This window comes from Elephantulus edwardii, unplaced genomic scaffold (assembly GCF_000299155.1).
Source record: "Elephantulus edwardii isolate Elephantulus edwardi_28Jun2011 unplaced genomic scaffold, EleEdw1.0 scaffold00137, whole genome shotgun sequence".
In the NCBI taxonomy this organism is placed as follows: domain Eukaryota; kingdom Metazoa; phylum Chordata; class Mammalia; order Macroscelidea; family Macroscelididae; genus Elephantulus; species Elephantulus edwardii.
Genome location: NW_006399887.1, coordinates 4,775,534 through 4,794,494, shown reverse-complemented (window position 1 = coordinate 4,794,494; position 18,961 = coordinate 4,775,534). Strand labels below are relative to the sequence as shown.

Below are 18,961 nucleotides of genomic sequence, written 5' to 3'. Positions count from 1 at the left end.
TCCATGGTATTCTCAATACTCTTCTCCAGCACCACAGCTCAAAGGCATCAATTCTCCTTCTATCCTCCTTGGTCATTGTCCAACTCTCTGATTCATAACAAGTTATTGCAAAGACCATGGCCTGTATCAGACGCACCTTAGTCTCCAGAGAGACACCATTGCTCTTCAGTACTTTGGAAAGGTCCCTAACAGCAGACTTCCCCAATGCAATTCTTTTGATTTCTTCACTGCTGGTGCCAAGATCAGGTTAAGAACCTCAATCTCTATCTATCATGATGCTGTCAATTGGCCCAGTGGTGAGAATCTTTGTCTTCTTGATGTTGAGCTTCAATCCATATTGAAGATTTCAATCCTTGACTTTCTGCAGCAAATGCTTCAGGTCTTCCTCAATTTTGGCAAGCAAGTTTGTGTCATCTGCATATTTCAGGATGTTGACGAATCTTCCTCTAATACTAATGCCACATTCCTCCTCATAAAATCCAGCCTCCCAAATTATCTTTTCTGTATATAGATTGAAAAGGAATGGAAACAAGAGACATCGCTGATGTACCCCTTTCCTGATTTTGAACCATGCATTGCTTCCTTGCTCATTTCTGATGACTGCCTTCTGGTCCAACTATAGATTTTGCATGATCTAATCAAGTGTTCTGGGATCCCCATTCTTCTCAATGTTAACCATAATTTTTTTGTGATCTACACAGTCAAATATATCTTATAGTCTTATAGTCAATGAATCACAAATATACATTCCTCAGGGCATTTGCTGAAGTATGTCAATTGGTATTTCATCAATTCTTGGGTCCTTGTTTTTTGCTAATTCTTTCAGAGCAACCTGAACTTCCTCCTTCATCACCATTGCCTCTTGATCACATATTGTTTTATTAAATTTTGTGTTAGCCCAATTTATTTTGGTACAGTCAATGTGTACTCCTTCTATCTTCTTTTAATGCTTCCTAGATCATTCAATTTTCTGTCAACAACATCCTTAAATATTGGTAGTTGAGGCTTGAATTTGTTCTTTAGTTTCTTCAGCTTAACAACAAACAAGACTGATTTGGAGAGGTTGAAAAGTTTCTCATTGGAGGCAAGGATTTTGAAGCTCTGTCTCACGTACTTTGGGCACGTGGCCAGGAGGGACCAGTTCTTGGAGAAGGATATCATACTTGGAAGAGTGGAGGGACAGTTCAGGATAAGAAGACCCCTGCTGAGACAAATTGACACAGTAACTGAGGTAATTGGTGGAGCTCTGTCGGAGTGAGTGAGACTGGTTCAGGATAGGTCAGGATTCAGAGCTATTGTTCATAGTGTCACAGACAAATCGATGGCACATAGAAACAACAACAATGCATTTAAGCATTCACATCGAGTGTGAATATTGTCAGGCCAGTTTTTATTATTACCATTTTATTACATTCCTTTTTCTGTAGCTGCTGATTAGTCCATTTACTTTCTAATGCTGTTTTGGTGTGAAGGGCTTTCTTTAGTATTTCTTGTAGAGTTGTAGTCTTCCTTTCACAGATTCCTCAACTTTCTGCTTTCTTGACATTATCTAATTTCTCTTTCATATTTAATAAACAGCTTTGCTAGGTCTATGATCCTGTTTTCTTGCTCACAGAGTGTCTACTGAGAAGTAGAGCTTAATCTAATTAGTTCCCCTTTGTAGGTGTTTCTTTCTTTACATGTTTGGAATTTTTCTTTTGGTGTCTAGTCTGTTTCACATTTTCTTAGATTCCTGAATGTGTATTGCCTTGTTTTTCATGATATCTGAAAAGTTTACTTCTGATAATGCTTCTACAATTTTCTCAGTGTTTCTCGCTCATCACTCCCCTTTTTTGAAATTCTAAATGTGTGTATGTTGATTCATTTGATGTTGTCCCACATGATTTTTGTTTTCTTCATTTTTCTGTGTGTCTTCTCTCTTTTTTTATTTTTTCAATAAGTTCTCATTGAAGTTCTTGTCTTCTATCTCACTAGGTCTGTGTTTTATCTCTTCTATCCTGCTTCCCCCCCCCCAATGTGTTAAAAATTTCTATAATATTGGAGAGAGACACAATGCTAGGAAGGGTAGAAGTTCAGCAAAAGAGAGGAAGACTCTCAACCAGGTAGATTGACTCAGTGACTGGGGTAGCGGGGCTGGGTGTGTTGGAGAGGATAAGGCTGGCACAGAATTGAATAGAGTTCAGAGCTGTTGTACATAGGGTCGCTATGAGTTGCAAGTAACTCAACAGTACTTAACAATAAACAACAAAATTAATACAAACCCATTGCCCTCTGAAATGTCAATCTTATTTAATTTTTCTATTGACACCACGATCCTGAGTAGATAGTTCTTAAAAGAGTATAAAATATTAATCTAAAGTGTTGTTTGGTTTAAAAATACTATAGGGAATATTTTTAACTTAAAGATTTTATCTTTAATATAAAAATCTAGTTACCAAAGAAACAAACAAATCTGTCTTGGAGAAAATGCAAGCAGGGTGCTCCTTCAGGCAAGGATACTGAAATTTTGTCTTATAAATGTTCTCAAGAGGGGTCATTCCTTTTAAAAATACCTCATGCTGGGAAAGGTATAGGGTCCGTGTAAGAGAGGAAGCCTTTCAATGAGATGGATTGACATAGTGTCTACGACAATGGGCTTGAGCATGGTAGAGTTCATGAAATGATGGAGCACAGGGCAAGTTTTCTGCCTGTTGTTCAGTGTCTCCATGAACCATCATTGACTCTACAACAAACAACAAAGATTATTGCAAGACTGTAGTGAGGATATTAATTTCAGGGGCTCAAACAACCTCCATGGCTCTAGAAAGTTTTAAGTCCATGAGAATTTGAAATAGTCTTCCATATGTTCCCTCTTTTTGATCAAGGTTCTTCTATAGAATCTTTGATCAAAATATTCATTAATAGAAATTGGTCACCATCCATCCAGTTCTTCTAGCAAACAATGCCAATTTTATTCTATTTCTAGTAACTCAGTACTTAGGTTGGCTGACACAGAAGAATTATATGAAACAACATATGATCAAGAGGCAATGGTGATAAAGGAGGGAGTTCAAGCTACTCTGAAGGAATTGGCAAAAAACAAGGCCCCAGGAATTGATGGCATAGCAAATGACATATTTCAACAAAGAGATGCTGCCCTGGACTTTCTCATCAAGTTGTGCCAAAAAATTTGGAGAACAACTACCTGGCAAACTGACTAGACGAGATTCATATTTATTGCTATTCCAAAAAAATGTGATCAGACAGTCTGGCAATTATTGAATAATATCATTAATATCACATGCAAGCAAGATCTTACTGAAAATTATTCAAAAACTACTAGAACAGCACATCAACAAAAACCTGCCAGATGTGCAGGCTTATTTTAGAAGAGGCCATGGTATTAAATATATTATAGCTAATGTTAGATAAATTTTGGCTGAAGACAGAGAGTAGCAGAGGAATGTCTATCTGTGCTTCATTGACTATGCAAAGGCATTTGACTGTGTAGATCACAAAAACTGTGGCCAACTCTGAGAAGAATGGGAATTCCAGAACACTTGATCGTACTTACTCGAAACTTGGACCAAGAGACAGAACAAGGAAACACTTCATAGTTCAAAATCAAGAAAGAAGTATGCCAGGGAGGCACCCATCTCCATAACTTTTCAATCTATATGTGGAACAGATCATCCAAGGAGAAACTTGCTTTCACCCTCTCCAAGGCAGACTTATTTATTCTCCTGGCAGTACATGCTCTTCTTCAGCTCCACAGCTCGGAGACTTCAATTCTTCTTCTGTCATCCTTAGCTCTTTGATGCACAGCATGTAATTGCAAAGACCATGGCTTGGATCAGGTACACAGTAGTCTCAGGTTTGACATCATTGCTTCTCAGCACCATAGAGAGGTCCCTGAAAGCATTCTTTCCCAATGCAACTAGTCTTTTGATTTCCTGACTTTTACCAAGAGTGTTTATTGTGGAGCCAAGGAAGCTGAAATTATTAACAACTCCAATCTCTTCTCCATTCATCATGGTGCTGCCTATTGGCCCAGTGGTAAGATTCTTTATCTTCTTGATGTTAAGTTTCAATTCATAGTGAAGACTATAGTCCTTGACCTTCTGTAGCAAGTGCTTCAGAATGCTTCTTCCAATCCTAATGCCACCCTCCTCCTCATAAAGTCCAGCCTCCCAGATAATCTGTTCCATATATAGATTGAAAAGCTATAGAGACAGGACACATCCCTGGCGCACTTCTTTCCTAATTTTTAACCATGCAGTGTTTCCTTGCTCTGTCCTGGTTCAAGTATAGATTTTGCATGAGCATAATCAAGTGTTCTGGCATTCCCATTCTTTTCAAGATTAGCCACAATTTGTAGTCATCTACACAGTCAAATGCCTTTGCATAGTCAATGAAGCACAGATAGACATCTCTCTGATACTCTTTCCTGGAGAGATATTACATATTACAGATATAGATATATTCTTTTAATATTACAATATATATATTTGTTTAGATTAAAATGGGTTTTTACTTAAATTTCTTTTGCTTATCATGATCTAAGATCCTAGTTCAGGCACTAGTTGTCAGGACTACTCAGAAAGAGACATACAAACAGTCACCAGCAGAGTTTTTCCACTCTTCTTCTTCCCTCAAAAATGTTTCCAGAATTTCAGGCCGAGAGAGAAGAGTTGGTTATCCCTGCTGAGAGCCCGTGGCTGACAACAGCAGCATGACTCTGATACATAGCATAAAATGAGGAAAGGAAAGAAAGTGACTGCTGAAGCTCTGCTCCCTACCTGTGACCACAGCCACTTCCAGTGGGCAGTGTTGTTTTGTGGACTGTAGCCTCCTGAAGGGCAGTGACTTAGCTAATTCTGCAGCCAGAGTAGCTCCACTTGGCCTCCTGCTATGCACTTCAGACCACTCAGTAACTATGAATCTGATTGAATTGAGTAGCAAGAAGGAAATAACATTTGCAAAGTAGATTGAGCCCTGAGGCATATCTCAACAGGGCTTTAAAACTGCCACTGAAAACAAGCTTATATTTTATTCCAATTATACTAAAATGAGTTCTGCTACATTTATATATTGAAAATATCCAGAACTATTATATTCAGTTAGAAACAACATTTTTCACAGCCTGAAGGCAATCCTTGCATTACTGTGATGCTGAAAGCTCTGCCACTGGTATTTTAAATACCAGCAAGGTCAACCACGATGGACAAGTTTAGAAGAAGAAGAAGGGCTTTGAGACTAAGAAAGATCAGTGATCTACTTCCCCAAAATCAGCCAGTAAAACCCGTGGATAGCAATGCAATACAACCAAGCAATGTTTCTCTTACATATGAAAGGTTGCTATGAACTGCAATTGACAAACACAACCACAGCACTCTGGCGTCCCTGGGTGGTACAAATGGTGAAAAGCTGGACTGCTGACTAAAAGATCGAAGGTTCTAATCTTCCCAGAGGTGCCTTGGAAAAAAGCTCTGTCAATCTACTTTTTAAAAAATATTAGTCATTCAAGATTCTATGAAGCAGTTAATTATATCCCAACACATGGGAGTGCCTGTTAGCATTGCCTTCAATATCAATGTTGGTTTGATTTTAGTATTTTGGAGATGGGGAGATAGTGAGGGCTAGGAAGAGAGGAGAGTGATTGAAAAGGAAATGGTAGGAAACAGGCTAAACTTAAAACTAGAAAATGAATATATACATTTGGTGAAGGGGAAAAAGGCTTAGTGGTAAGAAATTGGGCTGCCAACACAAAGGTACGTGGTTTGGATCCACCAGTTGCTCCTCAGGAGAAAGGAGCAGTCAGCTCCCATAAAGTTTACCACATCTGAAAACCCTCTAGAGGGTCAGCTTTGAGTCCGTTTTGACTTGATACACAACAATATCAATATTGTTGAGAAACACAGTCCTCAAATCTGTGTACATTATTATTTTTTAGGGTGACCCTTTTAGAACCAACTTCACAGTTTCTATCAAATGTATTGATTCATTAATTCAACAAGTAAATATTTATTGAATGCTTCTATAGAGCAAGAAGGGGGCTCTTTCTGCTGGGGTAATCTATAGAGAGCTGCAATGCTAACACAAAAATAGTGTCTCTCTAAAGCTTTGAATCCTCCAGAAACTCTGCTGGAAGAAGATGAACAATCTCCTCACATGTGATTTATATCTTCAGAAAAATGCTGGAGGGTCAACTTTGAGTCCAATTCCAATTCAACAGCAAAGAGTTTGAGTTTTATATACTGAGGAAGAGTCTTAGCTCTGGGGAAAGAGTAGAAATCAAGGCAGGGTCTCTAGTCTCTTGGAGAAGTGTTAGTGCAGTACTCAGAAGAGAGGGTTTAGGCTGATGGGAAGAGAGTGTTCTGTGCTGGCCATTTTAAGACTGAGATGCCCTTAAACATCCATGAAGGGCTCTCTTGTGTGCCTTTGCTTGGTAAAGCCTAGAGAAAGATAATGAAGTATGAACCACTGGACATTTTTACTTGTTATAAAAATATGCTTATGAGAAGACTGCTAAAAAAAACACAAGATCCAAGGGTTCATGGGGCATGTTGTATATCTTTTTCATAAACACACTAAAAAGAAACATTTAAAAATTGGTTTTCTTCGTAATTCTACCTGGTTGGGTTTTTTTAATTATTTTTATTAGTCTTTTGGATAATTTTAAGGGGAACAAGATTACTTACTGCCTGTTTTCTTCCATAAGAAAATAAGCGGGGGGGGGGGGGGAGAGAGAGAGAGAGAAATGCCAAGAGCTTGAGAACCTTGTCTGATTTGTTTACCACTCTCTCTCCCCAGTGCTGTAGTGGAAATATTTGCTCAGACTCAGAATTTTAAAACAACTCTTCTAGTTTATAATCACCGCACTGCAGGAAGGCAGGAGAGTATTCACCAGTCAGAAGCTGGCCTGTTCCTCCAGGTCTCAGGTCTTTAATGATGGAAAATCACAGCCCTCTCTTTGCATCTGAGTGTTTCACAGATGTGTCTGTAGCCAGTAGGCCAGGCCAGGTTTCTTGACCTTCAGGAGAGAAGAGGATAGAGAAGCACAGCAGAGTCAAAGGGGCATTGGGCCTAAGGGCCACCAGGGAGCCAACTCCAAGAGAGTAATTTACAAAAGAACCAATAACCTGAGTTTCATGTAGTTTTCTAAGAAAACATTTACAATCTATAGGGGATGGAGGGTGCTATGAATGAAATTGTGCTCTGAAACCCCTAATACATGAGTTGGAATCCTAAGCCCCAGATCGCATTTTTATCTCATTTGGGAAGACAGTTTTCTTTCTTATGTTGATAGAGTCCAAAAAGTGAAGAGTGTTCACTAAATCAAATAACTTTTGAGACCCCAAAGAGCAGATTGGACATTGAAACATGGGCAAATGTGGGAAGATAGGTGCTTTGTGAGGCAGCTCTGGTGGCTCAGCTCACAGGACATTGCTCTGCTAACCCAAAAGACCTCCCCTCTCTGGTAGTTCAAATCCAGCATTAGCCCCTCAGGAGAGAGATGAGCAACTGACTCCCGTGTGATTTAGAGCCTCTGAAAACCCACTGGAAACAGCTTTGAGTCAATTCAACTCGACAGCAATGAGAGTTGACAGGTGCCATGTAAAGATCCCCATGGAGCTGAGGAATACTAGGGCTACAGAAGCTAAAAGACACAAAGGTCCCAGAACAAATGGAAAGAGGACTTTCATCGAAACCAGTGTCCTACATTGGACTTCTAGCCTCCTAAATGGTGCAGAAATGCTGTCTCCTCTTTATAGCCGTCCACTTGAGGTATTTCTGTTACCACAGCCCTGGAAAAGGGATGCTGGAGATGTAACCATACTCGTCTGGAAAAGTGAGACATTATGGGGTAGTGTTTGTTGAAATCTGTACATTTCTGAGCAGTAAATGCAAATATATCCTATTGCATATGAGCACAAGAGGTGCTGATTTCTACATCAATGCCAGCAGTGTCTGGAGCACAGTAGGCACTCGGTAAACCTTGTTGATAAATGAATGAACTATGAACATTTTTCATTTTTACCCACATTCTACCTCTTGCACCACAGGAGACCCATCCGTCTAGTCGGCAGGGTGGGAGAATGGGGTGAAGGTAGAGAGGTAGCAAGACTTTTGAGCTGTAAAGCTACATTTTCTGGTATCTTTTCTTTGTCATTTAAAACATATTTTGATCACCCGTGTGCTGTGAGGTGCCTGCTGCTGTGGGGTCCCTTTTGAATCATTAGGAATAGAAGAGTGATACATAGAGGTTGTCAGTGACATATTTTTGAGAAATAGATTAACAGGCTTTCCACCCTGGGTGCCTCTGTGTGAACCTAAAATGCCAGCCTTCTGATTAACAGCTGAATGTGTCGACAAGTTGCATCACTCAGTAACTTTAAAGGGAAAGAGGAATGACTTAATAATTGGTCTTCTTGAAGCCTTATTAATAAGTATATTCATTTTCTCTACATTTAGGTTAATTAAGATTGTAAACTTAAAACACCACTACAAAAAACCCAATGATGTGTCCCTCAATAATATGTGGTGAATATCATACAGCCATTCATATCAATATTAGCAAACTTAAGCCCTTGGCAACTAGTACCAGCAAACAATTACAGACTTCACCCACAAGCACAGGCAAGGCTCAGTATGATGATCTCTGTCTGAAGGCAAATCACAGGGAAAGAAACCTCCCAGGAGCCAAGCATCCTCATTCCAGATCGAGTCATCTGAGAATTCAGCATAAAGAAATGAGAGAAGAAAATAAACTACATAGACATGTTCTTCCTATACCTCCTCTCAAGGTCTGGAGAAGTAAGCCCTTCCTCTTGGGCAACATGAAAAGCCCCTAAAATCACATGGGAGGAGATTTCCCATCTTTCTACCAAGGAGCAACTTGATGGATTTGAACCTCTGAGTTGGCAGAGCAATTCCTCACCACTGAGCCATCAGAGCCTCCTAAGTATTTAGCTACCAATAAAAGGTTGGTCGTTAGAGCCCAGACAGAGACACTTTGGAAGACAGTACTGCTTTTGAAAAGTCGCATCCTTGAGAATCCTATGGAGCCGTTCTCTGCATCATAATTGAAATCAAGTCAAAAGCAACCAACACCACCAACTACATGACAGGACGTCAAGTAAAGAATTATTACATCCCTAAAGAGCTCTGGTGGCCTATTGGTAAGAATCTACACTGCTGTTCTGGAGGCACATGGTTTGTATCCATCAGCTCTCTGTGGGAGAAGGATGGGCAATCTCTGTCTGCATGATTAACTGCCTCTAAAAGCCCGCTGGGGGGTCAGCTATGGATCAGTTCTGACTCAATGGTACTTTAGCACCACATTAGTAAATGTTTTGTCTGTTTTATTGTTACTATTGTTACTTCCTTATTGTTACTTGTTATTGTCAATTTGACTGCAAACCAACTCATAGCCAACCCATTTATTATAGAACAAAAGTGTTCCATAAGGTTTCCTTTACTAATCTTTGTGGAAGTAGTTTACCAGGACTTTCTTCCATGGTGCCTTCATATGCCTTCCAGCTTCCAACCTTTTTTTTAAAAAAAATTTGTATTTCCTATCAGTTTGCATACAAAATTTATATACATTTTGTTTCACACTTCTTTCACATTGTGTTTAATATAATCATTCCTATTCATTGTGTTTTGTAAAATTAATCATAATTTAACTATGCCCACCATTACCTTGGGTTTTTAGATCCCCACTGGATCTCCCATTTCCTTTATCCCCTCCTTCCAACCACCAAATTGTGCAATCCAGTGATTTACTCCCCATCCATCCTCACTCCTCTGCCCCACTGCTTACCCCGTTGGGGACCCATGTACGTTTCACTAGTTATCCTTTCATTTTCATAATAATGGTCTTATGCAGTCCTCAGCATAATGCTCTCTAGTCTCTCCCAAGTTATGCAGTAATTTTCTAAATTGTTGCTCCTGAGCACTGTGTAAGTGTTCTATTGTATGAATGCTGCAGTTGGACATTTGGGCTGCTTTCATGTTCTTGAGATTGTGAATAACGCTGCTCTGAACATTGGTGTACAAATCTCCATTTACGGTTCCGTTCTGATTCTACCAAAAGCAATCTACATGTTTAGCACAATCCCAATACAGATACCAAATTCCTTTTTCAAAGAGATAGAAAAGGCAAAGTTTATTTGGAAAGGAAAGACCCAAGTAAGCAAAGCACTTCAGAAAAACAAAAATAAAGTGGGAGGCAAAGCACTCCCTGATGGCAAAACCTACAATACCTCTGGTGTTGGTACAATGACGGGCTTCCTTTCAACCTTTAGACTAGCAATTGATCATGAATCTCTTGAGCCACCCAAACTCCATTCCTAGAATCTCATATGCTGACAGTTTGCTATACCTCATCCTCTTCTGCCACGTGGTTTTAAATGTTCATCTGCCTAGATCTTTCTCAATTTAGGTGTTGATACTTTCTCAGTAACTAGGCAGCACTTGACTATGGAATTGCTGAAACAATGTACAATGTAACTTCTTATTGCTTCTGAAGATGTATCAAAATAATGACCACCTTCCCTGTTGAAATTATTTTTGGAAAGCTGTGGATAAAAGGATAATTTACGTGTTTTATACAATTGACATGAAAAGAATGGCACCCTTCTCTAAGGGGTGTGTAAAGGATAGAACAGAGACAACTAGAGATTTGCTAATACTAACAGAAACTAATGCAGTCTCATAAGGACAAATACTGTGTAAGACCATTATTGTAAACACAAAAGGATAACTAGTAAAACATGTACAGGAACTCAGTTGGGGGAGGGGGGGTTTACAGGGTGAAACCACTGGGCTGCACAGTTGGTGAGTGAAGGGAGGGAGAGAAGGAAATGGGAAGGATCCAGGTGAAAAGACAGGGTAATGATGGGCAAGGTGATTAATTTTATAAAACATAATGTATGAGAATATCTGTATGAAACACAATGTGAATGAAGAGCAGTATGAAAAACAATGTATATAAACTTTGTAAGCAAACCAATTTAAAAAATAATGTAAAAACTAATGTAGAATTATGTTTTTTAAAAAACCAAACAACAGTGAGGTGGCTCACATTCACTTAACCAGGTAGCAAAAAGTTTGTGGAAAAAGGAATGAGACTTCATATCTCAAAATAAATGTGTGAGCATAACACACACACACACAGAGAGAGAGAGAGAGAATCTATAACCCCAGCTTTTCCCCTAAATTCTGGATATTATAAGAGAAAAAAATGAAGGAAGGTAAAAACTGTTATATGCCTGCTTCTTTTCTAGTAAATAGAAGACCCTTTGCCTACTCTTTGCCATCAAGTCAGTTTTGACTCAGTGACTCATCAGGTTTCCAAGGCGGTAAATATTTGCAGGAGGAAGTTATCCATCTTTCCCCCGAATTATGCTCTGCACTACCAGGGGTTCTTTAATAAAGACAGTGTTACTGGATTTAACTATGCAGTAATGAAATTGACTTTCAAAGGTTATCAAAGAACAAGATCATTGCTTTCTAGGTCAGATTCCTTCATGCCATACTTTGTAGCTCAATGACAGAAAATATTTTGAGGGATTTGTACAAACTAATAAAATTCATATAATTTTAAAATGCATTTTAATCTGCACTGAGTTTATCCAAAATATCTCAGTAGAATTTGCTTTGGTCGCTATGACTTCTGCTTAATGAGGAGCATCTGTGTGCTTCACTGATTGATTCTAAACACTAAGCAACTTATTTAGAGAGATTTCAGAATAATGTGACTTAATGGTGCATGCAGTGCAGATTAAATGGTGATTCAGTTTTACAAGAATTTATTCATGTACTCTATTCTCTTCCTGGAATGCTCTTCATAATAAAAAATCATCTAGGACACAAACCCTTATGATTACCTAGTACAAACGTTTCATTTATTGTCAAGAAAATCGATAACCGAGCATGTCTAAGTTTGATTCCAAGTTGTTATTTTCATTGTCGTTGTTGTTAGGCACCATCGAGTCAAGTATGACTCATAACGACTGTAAGAGCAAAAGATCTGAACCCTCTTCTATCCTGTGCCATCCTCACACTTTCTGACACACAAGAGTCCATTGCCACTGTCACCAAGTCAATCCACCTGGTTGAGTGTCTTTCTCTCCTTTGCTGACCCTCCACCCTCCCTAGCATTCTGTCCTTCTCCGAGGAATAGCCCCTCCTAACAGCATGCCCTAAGTATCTGAGGTGAAGCATCATCATTCTTGCCTCCAAAAAAGCACTCCAGTTGCACCCTCTCCAAGACATATCTATTTGTTCTCTTGTCCATCCATGGGATGCTCAGTACTCTTCTCCAACACCACAGCTCAAAGGCATCGATTCTTTTCCTGTCATCATCATTCATTGCTCAGCTCTCAGTTGTATAGCAAGTTACCAGAATGATTCCAAGTAGTCAACAGCAAAGCTTGAATTAGAACAGAGTTTGGTTTTTAATTTTTTATTGTAATTAGAGTGAAAGTTGACAGAGTAAATTGGTTTTCTATGTAACCATTCATAGAAACCAAACTTTTAGTTCCCAGTCCTTTATTCTGTTCTCTGTCATCCATCCTCTAAGACTCAATACAGGCACATCTCCTTAATGAAGCATTTTCTAACCACCAATGTTTACCGCTTACAAGCATAGCATATAGTGTGTCATTATGTCATACATAAAGTTCTTATAATCAGAGTCAACTCAAAGCACTAACAACAACTGTATTATCACTAGTCCAGTTAGTATTTGGCTGAAAACCATCACTTTTCACTCCCAATGTTATGTTGTACTCTTGTGTCTTAAGGGCATTTTTATTTCTTGAGAACAAGACCAAGTTCTGTATGCTTCTCTTGATTATTTCTTACCCCCAGCAAGTGTGTGTGTGTGTGTGTGTGTGTGTGTGTGTGTGGATAGATAGATAGATAGATAGATAGATAGATAGATAGTTAGATAGATAGATAGAGAGGTAGATAGATAGATAGATTCCCGTCTTTGTTCCATGACACTCCAAGCTAACATGCTTCTTTAGTGATGAAACTTCCATATGCATGACTTTTTTCATTTTTGCCTTAGAGAGCACATGAATGTTAAATAAGATAGAAATCACTTAAATCTCAGTTCTGGCAATTAACTGTTGTTGTTGGGTTATGTACTATTAAGTCAACGATTCCTAGCCACCCTATTACAACAAATTGGTTCCTATTCAATGGTAAAATGTGAGTGAATAATGCTTTTCTCTGTCTCTTTTTACCAAGCTTCTACCTCCATAAGCAGATCTCAAGTAGCCCTGATGGTGCAGCATTAAGACCTTGGCTGCTAGCCAAAAGGTTGGCAGTTAAAACCCATAGTGGCTTTGTAAGAAAAAGGCCTGGTTGCCTGCTTCCAGAAAAATTATAGTCTAGAAAAACCTAGCAAAATTACCCCAAGTGTGTTACTTTAAAAAACAACACTTGATTCTCTAAGAGTTTTAAAGAAACTAACGCTCCAAACTTAGAAAGCCTAATCTATGGTATAAAGAGGCTGACAAATACAGCCAGAAATGCATAATCAGGAGAAGATCAAATTGATGAATTGGACCCTCGATGAGATGGATCGATTCTGTGAGTGGAGTGGTGGGAATGAATGTGTTTGAGACAGCGAGGTTGGCACAGGCTAGAATGGCGTTTAGGGCTCTTGTACAGACGGTCGCTATGAGTCGCAAATGACTCGATGACACATAACAACAATTGCATTTTTTTTTATATCTTGGAAAAACGAATTTGGAATTTTTATTGGGATTGTGTTAAACATGTAGATTGCTTTTGGTTGGATTGTAATTTTCACTATTGAGTCTTTCTACCCAGAAAAATAATTGACACCTTTGAGCTGTGGTGCTGGAGAAGAGCACCGAACATCCCATAGATGGCCAAGAGAACAAACTGATATGTCTTGGAGAGGGTGTAGCTGGAATGCTCTTTGGAGGCAAGAATGATGAGGCTTTACCTCACATACTTAGGGCATGTTGCTCTATTCCTTAGAGAAGGACATGATTCTAGGAAGGGTGGAAGGTCAGTGGGGAGGAAGACCCTCAATCAAATGATTGACACAGTGACTGCTGCAATGGGCTCTTGTGTGTCAAGATGTGTGAGGATGGCTCAGGATAGAACAAAGTTTAGATATTTTGTTCATAAGATCTCTATGAGTCATACTTGACAGCACCTGACAACAATAATCCATGAACAAGGAATATTTTTCCATTTAGATAGGTTTCTTACTGTTTCTTGCAGTGAGGTTTTGTAGTTTTCTTTACCAAGGTCTTTTGTGTCTCCAATTTGGTTTATTCCCAAGTATCTCACTTTGTGGTTGGAAAGCAGGAGTGGCATCCACTTCCTAAACAACATGCCTCTGGAAACTCTATGACTTTGAGAAAGGACAATAGTTATAGAAAGGCTTCAGGTCTTTTGTTCATAGGGTCGCTATAAGTCGTGCTCAGTCGATGGTAATCAGCAATAACAATGTAAAGAAAGAGGATTGCTTTCCCTGTTTCCTTTGTTACTATAGAGGAATCCCATTGATTTTTATATATTGATCTTATTTTTTGCCACTCTCCTTAACTGGTCTACTAAGTCTACCAGGCTTATTAAGGGTTTTTTTCTCTGTTTGTTAAGTCCTTGGGATTTTCTGTATACATTATCATATCATCTGTGTATAGAGTTTTACCACCTCTTTGTCTATCAGAGATTATGAGATTGGCTCATAATAGAGCAGAGTTCAGAGCTAATGTACATAGAGTCACTATGATCACAGGCAACTTGATCATTACATCAAATTATAATTACTTCATGGTAAGAAGCTGTGCTGCAATCCTTAAAGAACATGGTTCAAATCCACCAGCTGAAGAAGGATGGACAATCACCTCCTGAGCAATTTACAGCCTCTGAGAACCTGCTGGAGGGCCAGCTATGAGTCATTTCCGACTCAACAGCATACAAATTACATGGGGTCTTAGAGAGTCAAAATCAACTCAGTGGGACCAAATAATGAAAACAACTTCAACTGGATCAACTGGATGCATCTTACAAACTAGATTGTCTGGCAAGCACATAATTCAGACGTGCAAATGAGTTTAAAGAATCTTTAAGATCACTGTTTTAATTTAGCAATATTAGCACACTGAATAATTCACACTAAGTGTTGTATACATGCTTCTGGATTGAGATTACTTTCAGTCAATATTTGTTACAAACAAAGTTATGGGTGCTGATTAGTTCCATCAAGCAGATTTCAATTCACAGTGATTCTGAGTGTTATGGATTGAATTGGGTCCTGCAAAATAGAGTATGGACGGTTTTCTTAGCTGTAGTTTCTGCAGAAGTAGATAGCACAGTCTCTCGCACAGAGCTACCAAGTCAGTGCAAACCACCAACTCTTTGGTTAACAATGAATGCTTAACCATGTCACCACTCAGAGCCACTTAATATTCCCCCTGTAAACAAAAACAAACAAAAAAACAAACAAAAGCCCAACTGAAAATATCTCTCCACCATCAAGTTGGTTCCAACTCACAGCAACCCATCAGCTTTCTGTAGCTTCAAATCTTTATGGGGAAGTAGCTGTTCATCTTTCTCTCAGGAAGTGATAGTGGATTCAAGTTGCTGACCTTCCAGTTAACATCCTACAGGATACATTACCGGGACTAATTAGCTTGAAGTCAAAGATGGCCACGTTGTGCGCACATTTCCTGTACTTCTCATGTTGGGTATGGATGGGAGGTGGAGAGGGAGTGAGGAGGGCAGACCATGGGGAAGAACCAGGAGCTAATAGGCAAGAGTGATCATTGGCATAGCAAGAAACGGTAGTGAACAACAACAATAGAACAAATGTTATGGTAAAGTATATTGGTTTGATTTATTAATCCTGCTCTTGAAAATTAACCTAAAGCTTCAAGATGCTCCATGCAGCCTTGTTTGTAATTCTCCGTCTCATTGTTGATGAGTCAGAGCTAACTCATAGCTGATCCTTTAGTGGGTTTCCAAAGCTTAAATCACACAGGACAAAACTGCCCATTTTTCTCCTGAAGGGTCCCTGGTACATTTGGATCACCAGAAAGTAGTGGACTTTGGGTTATCAGCACATCTCCCTATGCATTACACCCCCACAGCTCCCCTTATTTATAAAGGCAAATGTAAAATGGCTCTGCCGTCTAACAGTAAACCCAGATATGTTTTATCCACATGAGCTTAATAAATCATGGCACAGAGAAATAGTCATTAATGTGAAAAAGGTTATGTTACTCACTGACAAAAATGGGTTAGAAAACAAATTGTATTGTGTTTGCAAGTATATTTGAATAGGTAAAAAGTGTAAGATATTAATAATAACTGACTCTGAAGGTGAGGTTATATGCTTATAGTATTTATACTTGTTTTGTTTTGTAAATGTTCCTATGTACCACTTTTTAACAAATAAAAATACATTATAGTAATAGATAGTAGATAAGCAGATAGAGATTGGGTGTGTGTGTGTGTGCGTGTGTGTGTGTGTGTAAACATTGATATACATATGAGGAAGAGAGTCCTGGTGGTCTAGTGGTAAGGAGTTGGTTGCACTGCTAATCCAAAAGCATATAGTTCAAATCCACCAGTTTATGCTTGGGGTGGGGAAATGGGCAAATCAGGTCTACTATGGTTCTATTCTGATTTGAATGCGCGAAGCATGGTTATTCTTGGGTACCATTGAGTCGGAACTGACCCATAGCTGACCCTCTGGTGGATTTTCATAGGCAGTTAATTGTGTGGGAGATTGTTGCCCATCCCTCTCCTACGGAGCAGCTGGTGGATTAGAACCATATTCCTTCAGGATTTCAGCGCAGTTTCTTGGCACTAGGCCACCAGTGCTCCCCTGCACATAATGAGACCACCACTTAGCACACACACACAGCTGTAAGTCAGTTCTAACTCTCTGGCGCCTACCTCCACTATGGCTAAACACAGATGTATATGCACACATACACACCACACACACACACACACACACACACACACACACACACACACTGGTCTTTGTGAGTGGAGATACTTGATCTATGTTGTTGTTGTTGTTATGTGCCATCGAGTCGTTTCCGACTCATAGCGACCCTATGCACAACAGCTCTAAACCCTGCTCTATCCTGCGCCAACCGCACCGCCTCTGACACACCCATCCCGATTACCCCAGTCACCGAATCAATCCATCTCACAGAGGGTCTTCCCCTCCTGAGCTGTCCCTCCACCCTCCCAAGCATGATGTCCCTCTCCAAGGACCCGTCCCTCCTGGCAACAAACAAAATTCAAAACCTCTTTACCATGGAGCTGTGGATCTGACTCATGGCTGACTTCTCAGTGGTCTTCCAAGGCTACTGCTGGAACCGAAAAACAGAACCGCTGGTGGATTTGAACTACCAGAGGAACCACAGCCTTTGGATTAGCAGAACAGCCCTCTAAAGGCTATGCCACCCGAGTTCCACCTAAACAGGTAAGGAAGTAATAGGTAGGTAAATAATCGGTAGGAAGATGGTAGCGATAGAAAAGGGAGGTAATCTCCATGTACAGGAAGCACATAGAACCAGATGTCTAGTAGACAATGTTGAATAAACACGAGGTGGTGTCATCAGGGAGCGCTGGTGGCTTAGTGGTAAGACGTTACACTACTAACCCGAAGGCACAGAGTTCGAATCCAGCACTTTCTCTGCGGGAGGAAGATGGATAATCTCCTCCAATGCGATTTACTGCTTCAGAAAACCCGCTGGAGAGTCTTCCAGGAGTTGGTTCCGACTCGCAGGTGAATTACAGTAGCAGGCAGTGTTATCAAGAAGGGGTAATGACTCGAGCGCCCTGGCGGTTGTATCTGAGCATATTCTTTGTGTCATCATCAGGTCGACGCCCACGGCAATATTCTCCTGAGCACGTTGGAAATCAGGAACGAGACGACCGGCTCGGAAGTGCTCACGAGTATGAGCGACCCGAAGGCCACCATGTACTCGTACGACAGCGCCAGCATCCAGTACCGCAAGCCCCTGGGCAGCCGCGAAGCCTACGGGCGCGCCCTGGACCGGCACGGAGTGCACAGCAAGGGCCGCATCCGCAGGCGCGCCTCGCAGCTCAAAGTCAAAATCCCAGACTTGACTGACGTCAACTCCATAGACAAGTGGTCCAGGATGTTTTTCCCCATCACCTTTTCTCTTTTCAACGTCGTTTATTGGCTTTACTATGTACACTAAGGTCTGTCCTCATGGCTTGATTTAGACTACTTTCTTCTTCTCTTGTTTGTTTTGTTTTGTTTTTTCAAAAACCCCACAGGTCCCCAGCAGCGACCCTGCTGAGTTTTTTGAGGTAGGAGATTCAGCCATCCAATTGGGTTTAGGTGTTGCATAACAATCTTATCACTGCACCATGTTTACTTCAAAAAAGAAAAAAGAAAAAAAAAAACCAACCTTTTTTTTTTTCTTCCAGTCTACTGTGGTCCAGGTTATCAGCTCTTTAAGAGCTCTATTAATTGCCATGTTTACAAAAATTAAACTAACAAACACAAAGAGAGGAGTTAGACAGGTAGATCTTTAGCCGTCTTTTCCTAGTCTCCTTGGAGTTTATTGATTTCCTTTTTACAGGAATCTGAAAAGAGGACCTACCCTCTGCCCGCACTGCTTCCTGGGAAACTGTAACAATCTCATGCTGCCAAAACAAAACACACAAAAAAACACAACAACACAATTTCCAGGATCAGAAGAAAAAGCCATTGACAAGTTACAGATTTCCAGGAAGAGGGGAAAGTATAGAGGAGCTTAGAAGAGAATCAAAGAGCCCTTGCCACCTGCACATTGCCCTCAACACCCTCCTAGAGAGGAGCTTGGCTCCTTTGGGAGAGGAGAGGAGAGAGGGATTGACAAGCACCAGCCAAGGAAACTGTCCCTCTTCACCTCCTATTTCAGCTGAGTCTTCTGACACATGCTCCTCTCTG

At 40.1% G+C, this 18,961-nt stretch overlaps 1 protein-coding gene across 4 annotated transcripts in view; it reads left to right on the top strand.

Moving 5' to 3' along the window:
- The window catches only part of GABRB1 (gamma-aminobutyric acid (GABA) A receptor, beta 1), an 878,739-nt gene extending 860,055 nt beyond the window's left edge, over nucleotides 1-18,684 (top strand). For 2 of the 4 annotated variants that reach the window (XM_006894166.1, XM_006894165.1), the window contains exon 9: nucleotides 17,880-18,224. In XM_006894166.1, coding sequence (XP_006894228.1) covers nucleotides 17,880-18,224 — 345 coding nt within the window. Of the gene's footprint in view, nucleotides 1-17,879 lie in introns of all 4 variants that reach the window. The other 2 variants (XM_006894164.1, XM_006894167.1) reach the window with 2 other exon arrangements.
- The last annotated feature ends 277 nt before the right edge of the window (nucleotides 18,685-18,961 follow it).